This window comes from Trachymyrmex septentrionalis, unplaced genomic scaffold (assembly GCF_001594115.1).
Source record: "Trachymyrmex septentrionalis isolate Tsep2-gDNA-1 unplaced genomic scaffold, Tsep1.0 scaffold22, whole genome shotgun sequence".
In the NCBI taxonomy this organism is placed as follows: Eukaryota; Metazoa; Arthropoda; class Insecta; order Hymenoptera; family Formicidae; genus Trachymyrmex; species Trachymyrmex septentrionalis.
The window spans coordinates 3893158-3911315 of record NW_017305375.1 but is presented as its reverse complement, the minus strand read 5'-3'; the positions used below and the strand labels follow the sequence as shown (position 1 = coordinate 3911315).

Here is an 18158-nt window from a genome sequence, read left to right as displayed (position 1 = left end):
TATATATATTTATTATATGTGCATTTGAGAAAGAAAAGTAATTTTTTACATTTCATTGTTTGAATTTTCATCTTCTAGAAGTTTCGTTTACGCTTTTGTCATTTCTCCTTCACATTCGACTTAGACTCAGATTTTTGTTTTCGTAGAGTTTCTATTAGTCATTTCATTAATTAGATAAGGTTTTGGGGCTATCTAAAAATATATTAAAGATAATAATTTAAGCACAAAATCAAACTACAAATATTTAAAATATTTAAATTTTATGAACAATTTAAAAAGTGTTCCATCAACATTCTAATCGTTCTTTCCTTCTATTAGATATCTCGATATTCGATATATCAAACGCAGAAAAAATATCGAACGGTCAACAATGTCGAGTATCGAGAATTAGACCGCGCGATTATCAGTGATCGTACGGCGGGATCGATTAGGAATCGGGATGCACCTCTTTCTCTCTGGTCTAAGTAAATAGTTTGTAGCCTGTATCGGTCTGTAGTGTCTATCAGTGTCTATATTGTATCGCGATGGATCCGTAGTGGCAACGGCTACGATTTGAAGATGTGGTGTCGTTCATTGTAGAGCTCGAGTTCTGGTGGATGTGAAAACGAAGAGAACGCTGTTATTCATCGTCGTGATTTTCGTTGGAGTAAACCCGACGTGCGCAATTGGAAGGCATGCCGCAATTTCATAAGATCGAGATTAACAGGACGGAATGGGAGGTACCGGAACGGTATCAGTTGCTCACTCCCGTGGGCTCGGGCGCCTATGGTCAAGTCTGGTAAGCGACAACATCGTCAGCAGAGAACGACGTTGGCACAATCATCTGATGTTACATACGCGCGCGCGCGAGAAGAACCTTGACAATATACGTATTTGACAGAGACTGCCAAGAGACTCTTGACTAAAGCCCAATTCCACTAATGTAAGATTAATTTTAATCTCGGTTTAACTCTTGTTGATTTTGTACTGTTTATCTTTTTCTAATTCTAAGAAAACCGAGATTAAAGTTAATCTTACATTGGTGGAATTGGGCTTTAGTCAAGATTCCCTTGGAAGTCTCAAATACGTATATCACCAACTCTTACTGTTTATCTTTTTCTAATTCTTAGAATTAGAAAAAGATAAACAGTAAAAGTTAATCTACATTGGTGAGAGCTTAAGTCGCAACAAAATTTTCTGATCTTGTCAATCTTTTCCTTTAAACTTATTTTGCGTTGCAATGTAGTTTTGATACATTCAATTTAATTACTCTGACAAATATTGAATATTCTAGATTGTAAGTGATATAAAAAAACTAATATTACTAGTCAAAAGATCTCATTTAAAACAGATATTCTAAATAGTTAAATCTTAGGAATTCTCTGTATCTGACTTAGGCCTGATTATACCAACGTTACTTTGATGTTAAACAAGGCTTAAAATTCTTTCTGTCTCTTTTTCGCTTTAACGCTCAAACGTGAGAGAATTTTAAGTCTTGCTTAAAGACAAAGTAACATTGGTGCAATCAGGTTTTAGGCTAAAACATGTTTGGACATATTTTAACTCAGATATAAAATGTTTCGAAAACAATGCATTTTTTAGATACTTCAAAAAGATATTTCAAATAGAAGTTATAGGGTTTAAAGAAGGTCATGAGCTAATTAGATATTAGATCCAGGACTTTGTACCCAAAAAAAATCAACCTGAGCTTTATTATAAGTAGTTTATCTAATAGCCATCTTCAAACTGTACAACTTTTATTTGAAACATTTTTTATCAATGCATTGTTTTCGAGATATTGTGTGTCTGTAAATTAAAATGACCAAACATGTTTCGGCTCAAGTTAAGGACAAAATTCATAGGATCTCAATATTTAACCATCTAGAATATCTATTTCAAACATGATCTGTCGACTAGAAAGTAAGTTTTTTTTAATGCAATTTAGAATGTTCTTTTGTGAGATTTAGTTTGATTATATGCATATTTTTGTAATTTATACCTAATTTAGATATCACAATTTTATTATAAAAATGTTCCTTTGCAGTTCTTGTCTGCCCATTTTCACTAATAAAGATTAACTTTAATCTTGATACAATTGACTTTTCAGTTTTTTCTAATTCTAATACCTGTATTACACTAGTGATTGGAGATTATGTCTACATTTGTGTCTCTTGACTTATCAAAAAGAAGCTATTGGCCAACAGTTCCTTTCTTTCGCAATCTCCAATCGCTAGTGCGATGAGATCTGGTACTCATCAATATCAGATTAACTCTGATCTCTGAATTTAATTTATTCTTTAATTTTTTTCTAATTATAATAATTAAAAAGATAAACACTATTAAATTAAAACGTGATTAAAGTTAATCTTAACGGCCTAGTTAAGTTGATAGAAATGGCTCGTTTCTATCAATGTAGTTTAATTTTTATCTTTGTTCAACTAACTCTTCATCTTTTTCTAGTTCTAAGAATTAGAAAAAAAATGAAGAGTAAATTGAACCGAGATTAAAGTTAATCTATATTGATAGAAACGAGCATAATTCTAAGAATTAGAAAAAAAAGAATAAATAAAACTTAGATTAAAGTTAATGTATTGGTAGAAAAATAGACATAAGTCGCAAAAAAATTCTTCATTTTTGTTGATTTTGTTCTTTAAATTTGTCTTATATTGCAATACCTGATTTTAACAGTGAGACATTTTAATTTGATTTAATATTTTTATAATTTATATTTAATGCTTCAGATACAAATTTTGTAATTTTAAGTTATATAAAATTTATTATAAAAACCTTTTTTGAAGCTTTCTTCTTGTGCCTTGTGCAGCTTATTAACTGTTGATCAGGAAATTGTGATCGATTGACAGTCAAATGGAAAATTGCTGGAATGAACAACGTTTCATTACTGGAATCGTGAATCAATCGCAATCTTGACGTTTACGTTTTTGACATTAGAGTGGCAAGATCGTCATTGCGTAATATTCTCTGTCGTAAAGAACGGCTGGAATATAATTATTGCGGGGGTGTTAATTCCGAGAGTTTTATGCACGCGTCCCGCATTTTCATGAAAATAAGCTTAGAATGATATTTGTCATACGATGTTATTGAAACGTAATGCTAATAATGCGAAATCTCATTTGTTATATCAAGATTTAAACTAGATTTCTGTTTTTTTTTTCTGTTTTCCAATAAATGCAGTTTATTTATTGTAATGCTTCAGATCGTGTTAATAAAGAGTATAAGCAGATGCTCGTGTTGCTAAAAAAAATAATATATATTTTATTTCAGTTCAGCGGTGGATACAACTACTGGGCAAAAGGTGGCGATCAAAAAGTTAGCCAGGCCATTTCAGTCAGCTGTACATGCAAAACGCACGTACAGGGAACTACGTATGTTAAAACATATGAATCATGAAAATGTGGGTAAACACAATTACCAAGACATTTTGACTATTGTCCACTTAATATTACAAATGCTTTGAAGCATTTTTTAATAAGATAATTAGTACCAATAATTTTTTTTATTGTTAAAAAAAATGCTTTGAAGTATTTATAGATTTAAGTGGATTGCATTCTTGTAATCAATCCCTGTTTGCAGTTAATCTTAAAGATATGCAATTCTCTTATAGGTAATAGGACTGTTAGATGTATTCCATCCGTCTTCGTCTTTGGAAGATTTTCAACATGTGTAAGTATCATATTTGTCATGTGAGATTAATCTTACTTTATTCATATTTTAATTATGTTATTTATTTATACAGATACCTAGTCACACATCTAATGGGCGCCGACCTGAATAACATTGTCAGAACGCAAAAACTTTCTGATGATCATGTGCAATTTCTTGTCTATCAGATTCTCCGTGGTTTGAAATATATTCATTCTGCAGGAATCATACATAGGGTACGATCGTGCACCGCATATATTTATACAAAATGTTAAAAGTATAGAAGCACTTCCTCATAGATTTGATCAATAGGACTTGAAGCCATCTAACATAGCGGTTAATGAGGATTGTGAGTTGAAAATATTGGACTTTGGCTTGGCCAGGCCGACAGAGAACGAAATGACCGGCTATGTTGCCACTAGGTGGTATAGAGCGCCTGAAATTATGCTTAATTGGATGCATTACAATCAAACAGGTCAGTAATTATATTAGAAGGAGAAAAAAGAGAATGAGAGAGGGAGAACAATATAGTGATATATATCTTATCTGCTTTATCTTATACATAAATCATATAATGCTGTAATACTATCATTGTTCATTTTAGTTGACATTTGGTCAGTTGGATGTATTATGGCAGAACTATTAACTGGAAGAACACTATTTCCTGGAACAGATCGTATCCTTGTCATTATTGATGTTTTTATTGTATTACTTTAATTTAGTCTTTTATTTTCATCTTTTTATCACAAAGTATATGATAGATGTATGTTTTTAACACAAATTCATTAATCAGTCTTGACAAATATTTCCATTTATCTCGTCTAGTTGCAATGTCCTTTAAATATGCTTTTTGCTAAGGATCTATTGTAACTGATATCCCATAGCTGCGTTGAACTCTTAAATCTAATATCATTGCATATATTCTGCTTAACATGCTTTTAGAAAGCCATTTGCTTACACTTTGCATCATAGATCTAAAAGTTGTCTGCAGATTCAGCATGAGTAAAATATATAAAAATTGTATAAATAAAAATATTAATGATATATTTAGAATATGTAACATATTGCTTTTAAAAATAATAATAGATATTTTTAACAAAGGGGATATTTAGTGTTTTTAAAGAAAAATATAGTGGAGCCTTAGCAAGAGCAGATATTCATCAACTGAATTTAATTATGGAAATTTTGGGTACTCCACGAGACGAGTTTATGAAAAAAATATCGTCAGAATCGGTAAGTTTTAATTTTACTTAAATTACTTTATCTATAGCATGAAATATGCACGTTTATACATTTTACATAAAATGTGAATTATGTTTAATCTTTTCTTTTTCTTGTTAACTTGTAAAATGAATAATGAAAATGAATATTACATCTTGGCAAATTCTTGAATTTAACATTGTAATTAATACAATATTTTAGTAACAAATAATCTGTACTTTGATAAATTATATTTATAGATAATAATAATTAAAAATAGTGTATATTTACATATAATTACTAAATGAGAAAATTTCAAATAATGTAGATTTCAAGTTCAAAATTGTAACATAAAGTATGCCTTAATAGATACTAAAAAAAAACTAATACTAAATGAAAAATGTTCAAGCAACGTATATTTTTAATACAAAGTTGTAACATATAGTACACCTTAACAAAAAAAGATTTAAATTTTATATGAAATTTAATATATGCAAATATAGCGTATTAATGAAATAGTGTATAAAGTTAAATTTTTCACATTTGATGTCTATTTAAAGCTGTAATTCACGCTGCTTTATAACAAGTATGCAGCTTGCTTTAAATGCAATTACTTGCAAGTTATGGGAATGGTTTTATGTATTTAGCGTTAATAAAATTACTTTTTAATTATTATTTAATTAATAACTGCTTTTCCAAATATACCTTAACCATAAGCAGACATTGATCACCTAACACGAGTGTTAGTACTCTGTGGTACACCCACAGAAGAAACATTAAGCAAAATTACTAGCCAAGAGGTAAATTTGTTTTTTACATTTACATATACATTAAATTTTATATTAAAACTTAAAATGTAATTATTATGCATACATAAAAGAAATACAAATGTGTACTTTTTAAAACTAACTTTTGACTATCTCAATTTGATATCTAATATATAATATTTATGTTTATATAGTTTGTTTATAATGCTTTAGATACAATTCATAATTTTATTATTATCATAAAAATGTTAATTTAAAGTTAACTTTTGGAAGATTTATATAGAGATAAAGATATATGAAATATAAAGAAAGTATAATATATAGTGTACATATGCAGAATATAGTTTAATTTATACAAATGACATAATTTTTCTATCATAATTGAATTATTGTTACAGGCTAGAAATTATATTCAGAGTTTACCACCGTTAAAAAAAAAAAATTTCAAAGATGTGTTTCGTGGGGCTAATCCATTAGGTAATAAAAAAGTATCTGGTAATTTATATCGATGCTTGTCGAACAATGCATATAGAATCGTATCGAATTTTTGTCTAGCTATTGATTTGCTGGAATTGATGTTGGAATTGGATGCAGAAAAAAGGATTACAGCGGAACAGGCTTTAGCACATCCATATCTTGCACAATATGCGGATCCAACTGATGAACCTGTTTCTCTACCATATGATCAGAGTTTCGAAGATATGGATCTTCCAGTAGAGAAATGGAAAGGTAATACATTTTATTAATGTCTGTTTTAATTTAGAGCATTATCACATTGAGTATTGTCATTTATAGAACTTGTATATCATGAGGTTGTAAACTTCATCCCACAGCAGCTACCTATATTGTCTTCAACAATTGAAACGACTTCTTAAGAACAACTTCTTAAAAATAGTTATAACGCGTGTAATATAGATTTAAGCACAGTAAGATACAATAATATAGATTAACAATGATCATGAGTGAAAAATATACATTATGTATAATTGTTCTATACGAAAATAATATTGTATATATAATTTATAAATAACGTAGTACATCACTGAGTTGAGCTAATTTCTAGAAGATAGGATATATATTTTTGTCGAAAAGAAAATTATAAACCCGCTTACGGTTTAATTATGTAACTCAGTTATCAGTTGATTATCAATAATGTCTATTACACAACAATCTTGTTGTGTATACATTTTTTTAGTTATTTTATCAAGTATCCGTTCTCTTAGTCTGTGAAAGAGATCATTACGCAATTAATTGATTTTATAAAATATTTGATTATTATCATATATAAATTATGATGAACCTTGCCATATGATACAATCAAAATATATAGTATCAAATATATATACATATATATAACATTTATACTTAAAAACATATAATGATATATTAATTGTAGTACTTATTATTTTTAATTATGCTACTACTAAATCAAAAAGCGATATTTGTAACTATAAATCCGCCCGCATTTTTCAAACTTTAACAAAACGACCAGTTATTCGCTGAAATCTAAGAAAATAAATTCCTATTGCAATAGAGAAAACATAAATTGTAGCAATAAAGTAGAATATACGAGGCATTGTTATAAATTAGGAATTGCATACTTGATGAATAGCAAAAGATATTTTGTCATGTAAATATAAAATATAAAATTTACAAAACAAATGGACAATTTATATTTATACTACTAATGTGTGATACAAAAAAAGAAATATGTACAAAAATATATTTGAAATTGATGAGATTTAATACCTCATTTTCATTTTAAACCTGTCATTTATTTTGTAATGATGCACATATACATTGCATCCTTCATCTTTTTCTTCTCTTTCTAAATTTCTATTTGTATTTGTAATCGATCAGTACAATGAAGAAGCATATTGTAACATTTGTGATATATTTTCTTTGTCAATCACACACGTTTTCTGATAAAAAAATATCAGCTAAATGCAAATCAGTGTTCAAACTTGTTTAAATCTATCTTTTCATCTTGATAGTATTGATTAAGAAGGTTAAATAACCTAATTGATTTATCATAAAATATTTTTTAATATGCCAAATGCATGGACCGAGGATGATACCGAGAAATTAATAGCACTTTATGAACAATATCAATGTTTGTGGAATTTATTCCATCCCGAGTTCAATAACAAATCATTACGTTACGAAGCGTATAAGAAGATAAAAAATTCTATTAATATTCCTGGATTAACAATATGTGATTGTATTAACAGGATTGTGAATGTAAAAAAAGAATACTGTTATGAACTATCAAAAATCGCTGCAGCTATATCTTACGAAAAATTATACGTGCCTAAAGTGAAATGGTTTAAAAGAATGCATATGCTTTTCTTTCCATTATCTCATAATAATTTTAGAAAGGTATGCAACAAAAATAGTATATGAAAAATAATTATATAGATTTCTTGTTAAATTATACTTGCGTGCTATAAAATACTATATAATAATTATAAAATCATATAAACATTATTGAATATTTTTATAATATTGAATATTTATAAAATTATTATGAAGTTGTTCATGTTTATAATACATACTATTGTTTTATGTTATATTTGTAATATTGTAATGCACAAATATATTTGCAGCAAAATAACAATCATCAAAAATGTAATGATAGCAATATTCAAGATAAATTTTTTCATTTATCTTTTGAGAAATCAGAGGGCGAACAAATTTATTCACATAATACCTGTGGAACGTGTGAACTCCAAGAGATTGAGTTGTGTTTAAAATTAAGGTCTAAAATTGATTTACTATTTATATATTTTATATAACTCTATAAGATATCACGAAATAAGATTACAATAATATTGTTCAAGTGCAGAGATGCCATTCATTCTGCTCAGAAATTGCAAGATACTCTCCCTTCTGCAACTCCAATCCAAACGGTTGACGTAGCGACAGAAACGAGTAATGGTACCGTAGAACAAGAAACGCAAATGGATTTGCTCCATGTTAGAAACAAATATAAGATATTAATAAAGTATAAAATACAGATATTTTCAATAACGTTATAATATCATATTGTTAAAGGAACGAAAATGCATCGCAGGCGGCAATAAAGGAAAACAGGTTTATATGTACTAAGTAACAGCGAGTAATTTATAATATTAATTTTTCAAGAGGAAGGGAGAAAACAATATAAAATCTTTTATAACAGGATCGTTCTACATGTACAGATATTCCTATAGAAGTGTATGGCAAAAAAAGAATTGAAGATAACTTTGATATATTCGGGAAAAGCATAGCGTTTCAATTACGAACTATTGATATTCGTGAGTAAAATTTGTTGATCATAGTAGGGAGTAATTGTCACTGAAATAGCTTATTTTTAGAGACTGCTGTGGAATTGGAAAAGAAAATACAAAATTTGGTAACAAAAGCGCGATTAAAAGTTTTAGAATCTAAATTAATGGATCAGAGTAACAACTCAATCTGCTGTTGCGATTGTAACGACTGTGAAGTAATGTGTAAAGATAAAACTTATAACTGTGGTCTAACATTAAAGGAATGTTTATTACTTGCTAAAATTAAAGAGAACAAGAATTATGATAGATTTTGCTACAAGTAGTAAACGAGAATAGAACAAGTATCTCGGCACAATTATTGAAGTACCAATGTGTGATTGGTATATTGCAATCAATATTTTTAGTTAAATTATTATTTAAAGTTAGATTTATGTATAAGTGTAATTATATATTGAGAGGAAATAAATTCTTTAGTTAAATTTAATACATATATGATAAACATCAATAAAAATATTAACAAATGCAAATAATGTGATCTTTTTCGTTGACAATATTTTCATTAATGTGTAGAACAAAGTATACTTTGTAAAGCAAATATTTAAGTAAATAGTTATAAAGTAATTATATACGTATAAATAGTAAATTGATATTAAACAATAAAAAATTCTCGTTATATTCGTGATATAAAAAGGCATCATAGTTCTATCGTGGTTCTTTTTACATCTGGTTATATCGAATATTATTGATATAAATAGACATATTCATTTAAGACTTTATAAAGAATCGCAGTTTTCTTCATGTGAGTGTCACGCAAAATTGTATAAGTTTTCTATTCGTAAAATATATAAATCTTAAATGTTGCTATTGATGAATTAAATGTAATTATGTCTTTAAAATGGAACGAAAATGTTACCCTTGTTTTTTTAAATGCATATCAAAAGCACCCATGTCTTTGGAATCCATATTATGTGAAATATTATGATTGTTTAGCCAAAAATGATGCACTCAAGAATATAATTAAAGAACTTAACATACCCGAATTGAATATATCTGATTGTCTAGAACAGATTAAATTGATAAGAAAAAAGTAAAAATTTAACATATAAGAGTAAAAAAAACATAAAGAATAAAAATTTTTATTTATTTTTTATGCGAAAATTTATATTCGATATTTACTCATCCAGAATTAATGAATTTAAAAGTATTGAATAAAAAGTGTTCTTCTTATCTTAGATATGGACAGGAACAAATAAGAATTATTAAAGGGTTTCAATCAGGCAAACCATATAAATCTCCTTTAGCTTGGTTTTCTATAATAGTTGAAATGTTAACAAAGGTGATTGACGATGAAAGCAAGTTGCAGGTAAAATATATAATATAATTTATATATATATAACTCAAAGGATATTTATAAAGGAAATTCTTTTGAAAGGAGTATACATCAATTTTTCAAAATAATTTATAAATTGGTAGATCATTGAGATATCAATAATAAAAATTTTAATATTTTAATGAATTATATATATTATTATGAATAGAACAGAATAGGATCAATGAAAATGATATCTCCTGTAAAAGATTGCATTACTGTACCATATGACAACAACAGCAGATATAAAAATGTATCTAATTTTCCTTGTATGCAAGATTATAAATCAAAATCAAGAAAAAACAATAAATTTACAAAATCTGATAAAAAAAGTATTTAAGAAATAATAATTTCTATTTTAATTTGCTGTTATAAAATGAATTTATTTATCACTCATTCAAACACTATATGCTAGGGAGTTTTGAACACGAAAGTGAAGGGCAGAGTAATACACAATTGCTGCAGTGTCCATCCTGTGGTTGGGAAGATATAAATCCTAACAAATTGGATATAAAAACTGTGAAAAAAGCTTACGAAAATATAAAACCGTTAAGTATCACAGTTCCTTGTCCAGAATACTTCAATTTAGCTAATAAACTTTACGAAGGATACAAAGTACATCGAATAATAGACAATATGTATCAAGGAAAATACGAGAATATAATTCCATGTCCAACCTTTTCTAGTGTATTACCAAGTTATACAGGCTATTCTGCAAACATATCGAAAACTAATTATGTATAAAAACATTACTAAAGATACGAAGCGCCATTCCGATCTGAATGTTAAGATGTTGAACTACTATATATTATATATTCATTTAAAATGAATTAATTTCAGAAATAATAATTATATATACTATCCACAAAGCACTTGCAATTACATAAATCAACAAATGAAAGAGACGACATCAGTAGCAACTGTTGCATCCAAACTAACATTCTGTACAAAAAAAGCACAATTATCAAGCAAGCAATTACTTCCGGAAAGACGAACGAAACAAGTAGGGACCATCATTGAGCAATGCAATAAGGGAATACAAAATACAGTTTGCGTATCGAAAGCAAAGACAGATATTGGACAGAAATGCTATAGAGAAATCTAAAGTAAGCCTTTAACATTTCAGGAAGTGTCAAAGCAAGTAGCAGTAAATACTGTGAAACAATGTGATAAGGAGATTCAGAATACTATTTGTGCAAATCCAAGTAATTGTCAAGTTTTTCAAATATATTCTTCGACACAAGAAACAAAGTCAATTGATGCAAATATCATGAAATGCCCTACAAACGACATGCGAAATACGATTGGTATAAAATTAAAGACCGTAGAAGGCTCTATGCCGAATTTTATATTGATAACTACCGATGGAAATTATTTGCCATTGATACAAAGAGATTTGAAGGAATTCACAACTAATAAATGTCAGAAAGATGGTAATCATGATCAGAAAGGTTTTTAAATCTCATGATATCAGGGAATAAAAGTAACGCGTTAATTGTTACCATTACTTTTTTTGGTATTTTTTTTTGTAACTGTAATAGTAATGTCAAATTGGACAGACCTGATATAATATATATTTTTAATTAAATTATTTTATATTAAATTTTATATCTGATAAAATTTAACTGTTGATTTAGAAACGGATAATGTGATTTGGTTAACATAATTAAAAAAAATTTACAAATGTCATAAATAGCATTATCAATTGACTTTTTTTTCTTTTAGAAGCGGAAAAAGCTCATTTTGCATTAGGTAACAAGAAACTCGTTGAAAATGAAGTTTGCACTAAAAAAACCTGCTCCTCTCTTCTCTCTCACAACGTAATGGAGATTATCAAACACAATTCTGCAGTGACACAATCTTTACTTCAATGCTTGGAAAAAATAATGCAGACAAAAACAAACGTTTATTCTGTTACGCCGCACTTATCAAAGATAGATGTAAATTCTAATTGTAAGTAGTGATTATTTCTCATAACAATGTGTATAGATTTATTTTAAATATATCAACGAATTTTGTGTACTATATTTTTCATACAGCTTCCGAGGTAACTATATGTGAACAAATTCCATGCAAATTTCGAAACGAGAATATACATTCTAACGCTAGCTCTGCTGCTGAACTTGAAAGTTTAAGTTGTTTACTGTGTTTGGAAAAAGTGGAGAAAGATAACGCCATAGCAAAACCCTTTGAAGCCCTTTTACAGCTAATGAAGCATGCCTTTGTAATGAATAGTAAGAATGGTCGGTATTTTTGAATATTTTATAATTACTATTAATGACTATTTTTAAATAATAAATGTATATAATTAATGTATATATTAAAAAAATGTATATTGAAGCTTTTTATTGTGACTTTTTTCAGTACAAACAAACGATGTAAAGAAAGATGATGCGATCAATACATTTATCGTTTTAAATAAAATAAAAGAATGTGCAGATGAAATTTTGAAGATATATACGCTTGTAGATTGGTCAAAGAGACAGATATTAAATAAATTTTGTAAATCCAAATCAAAAAGTATTTGCCTTTCAAGGAAAAACTCTGCTCTGAATTCGAATCAGACTCAAGATAGTAAAGAGGATGTCGTAGATCACTTTACAACCGCTAATGCAAACTCGAAAGACGTAGAAGTATATGAACCCTCCACATCGAAAATTAGAGATTACAGTCTTTTGGAAAATGATACCACACATGCAGAAACAATGATGGATAAACCGTTTGTCAAGGATAAAGATGTTACTGCGAGTATAGAAAACCATGATATCGATTTAAATATATCATTGCCGCAAATATTGCTTCGTGATTCGGAAACTCAGTATACTTCGAAGCAATTGCAAGATACAGGCATTGTAACCAATTCCAATTTTGAGGAAAAGATAAGTGTGGCTACTCAAAATCATGAGCCTATTTTGATTCGTGTAATCAAATCTAATAATAGCGAAGATATTCTAAAATTGGACAAGGAGACATGTGTCCGCGATGCCCATGTTCTGTGGAACGTCGATAAGTACTCGAAAAACATGTTACAGAAGAAATATGTATCAGTTAAAAAATATTATGATAAACTGTTACATCCTGGCATTTCTCATGTACGCGAGAAAGAAGTGAATTGTATAGATTACTGTACATCTTTATTACGTACAGTACCAAATTCCTCGAATAGAATTTATAGATACTACAAAGGATGCAGAAGTTCATTGCCATGTCATCATGATTGGATCAAAACAAATATCGCAAACTTTGGAATATCATCGATTCAACGTATTTCCAGAATCCCATTATATGCGAGATCACGCAAGTATACACAAAGGAGAACTGATTTGTACAGAATGTCACGATCATACGTATAAGCAGTACTTTTATGAATGTAATATGATTAATAAACGCGTGAAATAAATCATACAAATAAACTTTATAGTTCGATAATCAGTTTTCTATCCAGGTAATTGAATAAATTATGATTTTTAATTCAAATTCCATTTTATTACATGAAACCGTATAATATTTTCACAATTAGAATATAGGTATTCTTAATTGTAAAGGACACATATCTAATGATATAAATCAAAGCAAACTTTCACGTATGTGTGATATATGATATCAGTATTTAAATTTAATAAAATAGTATAAAAGAGACATTTGTCATTTTTTCATATTGCTCATTTTTACATAAATGTTATTACAATTTTAATGTCTTATATACTTTGTTTTTTTATAGGATTTATAAGTTAGTAATATAAATGATCTAATAATGATCAGTTATTAATTATTTGTCCTGAGTACATTCATTTCTTCTATATATAAATATTATACATATAATGAATAAATAAAACAATTCTATTTGAGATGCAAATTGCCAGAATATATTCTGACATGTATTTGCATAATAGTAGAAATTGCACATTGTACTACAACTTGATAACAAATTTTGAAATCAGCTAATAAATTACGTAAAATTTAAAATTGGTATAAAGAATATAATTATAATCGCTAAATATATAATCAATTCAGCATATCTTATTATTCTTGACGATAACAATTCAAATTAAAGATAATCCACAAATAACGTATAATTGATAAACGAGATTAAAATTCTACGTAATTGCAAAATTTTTTCATTTATGTGAAAGTATAAATAAAAAAAATGATGTGTAATATATATATATATATTGATTGTTTTATTTTAACTGAAATAATACTGTTGATATTTTTATATAACACACGTTTGAAAACCTAATAAGTTTCACTCTCTTAAAATATACTTATACATATATATATATTTATATACAGGGTGACCTATTTTAATTTATTTTACTATTCCTAAAAACTTTTTTTTTTAGATTTTGTAAGCAATTTTTTAAACAAAAGTAGAACGGTTTTGAAAGGAACGTATTTTGGTCAAATTGATTTTCTTCTAAATGAAGGCGTCAAAAAGATATAAAGATCATCTCCAATTTTTTAAATGGAATTGTATGATTTCTTTGCATATGATTTTTATAATTATTTTACATATAAAAGTGTTAAGATATAAAGGTTAAAGATATAAAAAAAAAACTAATAATTTATGAGAGATTTTACATAATTTAGTCCGACACATATTGACATAAAATGTTAATCTCGTAAACTATTAATTTTTTGATAATCAAGGTATGATTATAAGAAAATTACTTTACAAGATATTTTTAACATTTTATGTTAATATCTGCGGGAATAAAATAAAAAATATATATCTTTTTGACATTTCCATAAAGAAAAAAAACAACATAATCAAAATACGTAATAAAAATCCTCTTCAAAACTGTTCCTTTAGTCTAAAATATTTTTTTTCTAAAATTCAAAATAAAGTTTTTGGAAAGTAAATTAAAGTATTGTAGATCATCCTATATGTTAAATTATTGTACTTAGCTTCAACATTTCAGAATTTGTCAACAGTCACATATAACTCTTATTTGACTAGCTTTAAATAATTTTATTATTTGTTAAATCAATGCATGCTCACTTCTGATGAAATCATGTTTTCTGGAAAAGGAAATAAAATTTGATTTATCTCGAAATATTTGCGTTTTATAATATTTGAAGATGTATATTGTGTTTACTGTTATTTAATTTGTTTTCTTTGCGTCCGCTTTCTCGTCTTTAGCTTGACCACGACCAAACAATCTAGCCAATGAGTCCCAAATTCCTCCCAAGAATAAAGCACAGAACAAATTTTCAAATGGCACAAATGGATCATGAATGCCAAGCAAAATTGATGATAACTGAAAAATGATATTGTTAATATAATTTTGTTTTTACGTCAAATGTATAAATTTTTAGCAGATATTTTGTTAGAATATGGACTTTACCTTGAAGTAGACGAAGAAGATGACAATACCAAAGTACACAAGAGCATGAGGTGCAGAAATGAGATCAGTCTTCTTATCTAACACAAAGATTATTGATGCAACCATGGATGCTTTCGTAGGACTGTAAAAAAAATTATTTGTTTTCATTATATTTATGTCAGTTAAAAACATAATTATATATTATAAAAGAGGCTACAACTTCTTTCGCGACCGTTCGGGGATTGTTTCATTTCTATATATTTCCTTATGTATTTTTTTCATGGAAACCGAAAATTCTCATGATAATGACGAACTAGATCAATAATTCTGAATGAATTTTTAAATAAAACATGATGGATGTCATAATGATATCACTGTCATTTATTTCGTAGTGATTTTGTAGCAATAGTGAATAAGGATTCTTTATTTTAATGTACCAATTTTTCTCTGAGTATAGTGTCATTACTATAATTATATAACTTTCGGTTTCCATTAAAAAAATACATTAAAAAATGTAGAAATGAAATGATCCCCGAATAATCGCAAAAAGTGAAATTGTATGGTCCTTCATAATTTAAATATTTGTTCATATAAATATTATAAATTTTACGTACAAACTGGGTTGCATAAATTCCATTGCAGTTGGTGTCCATACGCCACGTATAAGACGCTCAAATAATTTGGTAAATTCAGCTCCGTTACCTGTATAAATGTTATAATTGCACATATGTTAACTGTTAAATATATTAGCTTATTTTATAGCGCGCGTTCGTATATTTTAATTGTGGAAATAATATGATATACATTTCATGTTTTATGACAAACCTTTGAACGTTCCAATCAATATCATAATAAGATATGCATTTGGATAAAGTTTCCCTGCGTGAGTTACTCCATCGTACACCTTTTTACACCTATAAAAAATAGCATAGGTTTATATACATTGGCATTTTATTTTAAATCGTTTTTATATTCTCTTTTATATATGTGCAAGTACATAGTTCTTATAAACATATGGTGAAATAAAAAAACAGTTTGAAAATTGATAAATAACATTTACTTGCCTATAGATTTCTTTCATAGCAGCACATACTATTTTAACTGGTAAAAATTTGGCAATCTTATATCCAATGTCAAACGGTGTGTAAAATATCACATACCTGAAACATTTAGGAAAGTTTTCTTTTAATAATGCAAATATTTTTTATTGACATCACTAATTTTTCTCTAATTAAAATTTTTCTTGAATAGTTTTGTAAAATTGACATAATATTTAAAAAATAATAGTTTATGTGAAATACAAAACACTATAACAGGCCACACAGACATTACTGACCACACAATAGTTGCAACTACCACTTGTGGTGTATTTTTCAATGGTGCAAGAATTGGTTCCCCTAATAATCCATTGCACAGCATACTGCTTGCAAAAACGGACAACATTGTAGACAGCCAACATGATAAAGGATGTTTGCGGGAAAATGCTTGTGCACCTAAATATAGATATATCATAATTGTTATACATTATTTCCCGAAAATTTAACTATATGTGAAATGAAATTTTTGACAACTATTATAATTTATAATAGTATATATATTTTAAATAATAAATTACAAGAAAGAAGTAAATATTTGAAACTATATCTACATTTAGATCAAAGAATCATTTATAAAATATTCTTTTCAGCAAAATTTTTTTCCTTATAATTTTTTTTTATATAATAGATATAAGACTTTATTACAGTGTGGAATGTTGAAGGTATATACTGATTGAGATAAGTCAATTAGGGAATCCTTACAAATATAACATTTCACATATGCCTCAGAGACATGCGGCTACTAACAATAAAAATAATTGAAGACATTTATAGAAATTTTAAGTCTTAAAGAAATCAAATTTAAATTTGTGTTAATAAAAATTGAACTGTTTGATTTTAATACTTTTCATCATTGCATTAGAATGTTAACCTGAAATCTATTTCTTGAAAATAGTAGATCTTTTAAAATAATATTAATATTAAAACCAAATTAAAAAACTAGAGAAAACTTAGCCCCTATTCTTAGTTCTTATTATTTTAAGTTATCTACAATTTTATTTGAATGAAAAAGCAAGACAATTTTTTTATAAAATAATTTAATTCAAACTCTTTATAAGTTTAAGAATAACAGTTTATAATACAAGAGTAAGATTTAATGTAATAAATAGATAATTTTCTATTAATGTAAACTGGCAATAAGTATATTTTAGAGAAGCTGCTTCCAAAAGAGCCCTTATTTTGAATACTTCTGGCTGTGTGTACGTACGAGCATAGTGCTGAAATAGACCGGCTGGGTTGCCTATGTCATTGCCTTGAGATAGAATATGATAATTGTGCCAGAGAGTAGTAAAATCAGCTCTTAATTCTTGTTCTTAATTTTGATCTTGGTATGTCTCTTAATAATGTATTATTCTTTCCTTTTACTTTTTGCATATTATATTTCGTTATCATTTATTATATCTTTTCTCAAATATATACAGGCTGTCAATCGGAAAATTGTGAAAACCAAATAGCTATCATTTTGTATAACAAAAATGAATAGAATGTAA

General features: G+C 27.5%; 4 protein-coding genes across 11 annotated transcripts in view; 3 read left to right on the top strand and 1 right to left on the bottom strand.

The window, feature by feature from the left end:
• Positions 1–437: 437 nt before the first annotated feature.
• Positions 438–6552, top strand: LOC108748241 (mitogen-activated protein kinase 14A-like). 3 transcript variants are annotated; one of them, XM_018486270.1, is made up of 10 exons: positions 438–778; positions 3262–3391; positions 3602–3660; positions 3734–3875; positions 3952–4114; positions 4244–4315; positions 5560–5639; positions 6005–6083; positions 6162–6335; positions 6402–6552. In XM_018486270.1, the coding sequence occupies exons 1-10, from the start codon at positions 675–677 to the stop codon at positions 6479–6481; spliced, it is 1083 nt and encodes a 360-aa protein (XP_018341772.1). In that variant the 5' UTR covers positions 438–674; the 3' UTR covers positions 6482–6552. The 3 variants fall into 3 exon arrangements, with proteins under 3 accessions (XP_018341772.1, XP_018341771.1, XP_018341773.1); XM_018486269.1 differs by lacking the exon at positions 5560–5639 and adding an exon at positions 4793–4872; XM_018486271.1 differs by lacking the exons at positions 438–778; positions 5560–5639 and adding exons at positions 843–922; positions 4793–4872.
• A 932-nt stretch (positions 6553–7484) lies between these two features.
• LOC108748440 lies at positions 7485–9329 on the top strand. 2 transcript variants are annotated; one of them, XM_018486628.1, is made up of 6 exons: positions 7485–7985; positions 8213–8364; positions 8452–8581; positions 8661–8699; positions 8788–8902; positions 8963–9329. In XM_018486628.1, exons 1-6 carry the CDS (start codon positions 7656–7658, stop codon positions 9196–9198), a joined length of 1002 nt encoding a protein of 333 aa, XP_018342130.1. In that variant the 5' UTR covers positions 7485–7655; the 3' UTR covers positions 9199–9329. The 2 variants fall into 2 exon arrangements, with proteins under 2 accessions (XP_018342130.1, XP_018342131.1); XM_018486629.1 differs by having other exon boundaries at positions 8952–9014.
• On the top strand, positions 9188–13710 carry LOC108748439. 5 transcript variants are annotated; one of them, XM_018486625.1, is made up of 9 exons: positions 9188–9255; positions 10109–10238; positions 10414–10576; positions 10660–10792; positions 11085–11292; positions 11371–11695; positions 11970–12197; positions 12284–12487; positions 12609–13709. In XM_018486625.1, exons 2-9 carry the CDS (start codon positions 10200–10202, stop codon positions 13595–13597), a joined length of 2289 nt encoding a protein of 762 aa, XP_018342127.1. In that variant the 5' UTR covers positions 9188–9255; positions 10109–10199; the 3' UTR covers positions 13598–13709. The 5 variants fall into 5 exon arrangements, with proteins under 5 accessions (XP_018342127.1, XP_018342125.1, XP_018342124.1 ...); XM_018486623.1 differs by lacking the exon at positions 9188–9255 and adding an exon at positions 9717–9962 and having other exon boundaries at positions 11371–11677; positions 12609–13710; XM_018486622.1 differs by lacking the exon at positions 9188–9255 and adding an exon at positions 9717–9962 and having other exon boundaries at positions 12609–13710.
• Positions 13711–15100: 1390 nt separating this feature from the next.
• LOC108748393 (trimeric intracellular cation channel type B) overlaps positions 15101–18158 on the bottom strand; it is a 5770-nt gene continuing 2712 nt past the window's right edge. The window contains exons 2-8 of the mRNA XM_018486543.1: positions 16908–17064; positions 16636–16731; positions 16397–16485; positions 16186–16273; positions 15593–15713; positions 15344–15505; positions 15101–15266 (exon numbers count right to left, since the gene is read on the bottom strand). Coding sequence (XP_018342045.1) covers positions 15350–15505; positions 15593–15713; positions 16186–16273; positions 16397–16485; positions 16636–16731; positions 16908–17064 — 707 coding nt within the window. The 3' untranslated portion in view covers positions 15101–15266; positions 15344–15349. The remainder of the gene's footprint in view (positions 15267–15343; positions 15506–15592; positions 15714–16185; positions 16274–16396; positions 16486–16635; positions 16732–16907; positions 17065–18158) is intronic.

Bases quoted from the DNA above. Each gene is read 5' to 3' on its own strand.
- LOC108748241 (XM_018486270.1), top strand. From the start codon at position 675: ATGCCGCAATTTCATAAGATCGAGATTAACAGGACGGAATGGGAGGTA. The intron at 3,876-3,951 runs GTACGATCGTGC...TTTGATCAATAG, and splicing joins CTGCAGGAATCATACATAGG to GACTTGAAGCCATCTAACAT. The intron at 4,115-4,243 runs GTCAGTAATTAT...TGTTCATTTTAG, and splicing joins GATGCATTACAATCAAACAG to TTGACATTTGGTCAGTTGGA.
- LOC108748440 (XM_018486628.1), top strand. From the start codon at position 7,656: ATGCCAAATGCATGGACCGAGGATGATACCGAGAAATTAATAGCACTT. The intron at 8,365-8,451 runs GTCTAAAATTGA...GTTCAAGTGCAG, and splicing joins GAGTTGTGTTTAAAATTAAG to AGATGCCATTCATTCTGCTC. The intron at 8,903-8,962 runs GTGAGTAAAATT...GCTTATTTTTAG, and splicing joins ATTACGAACTATTGATATTC to AGACTGCTGTGGAATTGGAA.
- LOC108748439 (XM_018486622.1), top strand. From the start codon at position 9,760: ATGTCTTTAAAATGGAACGAAAATGTTACCCTTGTTTTTTTAAATGCA. The intron at 9,963-10,108 runs GTAAAAATTTAA...TTCTTATCTTAG, and splicing joins ATTAAATTGATAAGAAAAAA to ATATGGACAGGAACAAATAA. The intron at 10,577-10,659 runs GTATTTAAGAAA...ACTATATGCTAG, and splicing joins TACAAAATCTGATAAAAAAA to GGAGTTTTGAACACGAAAGT.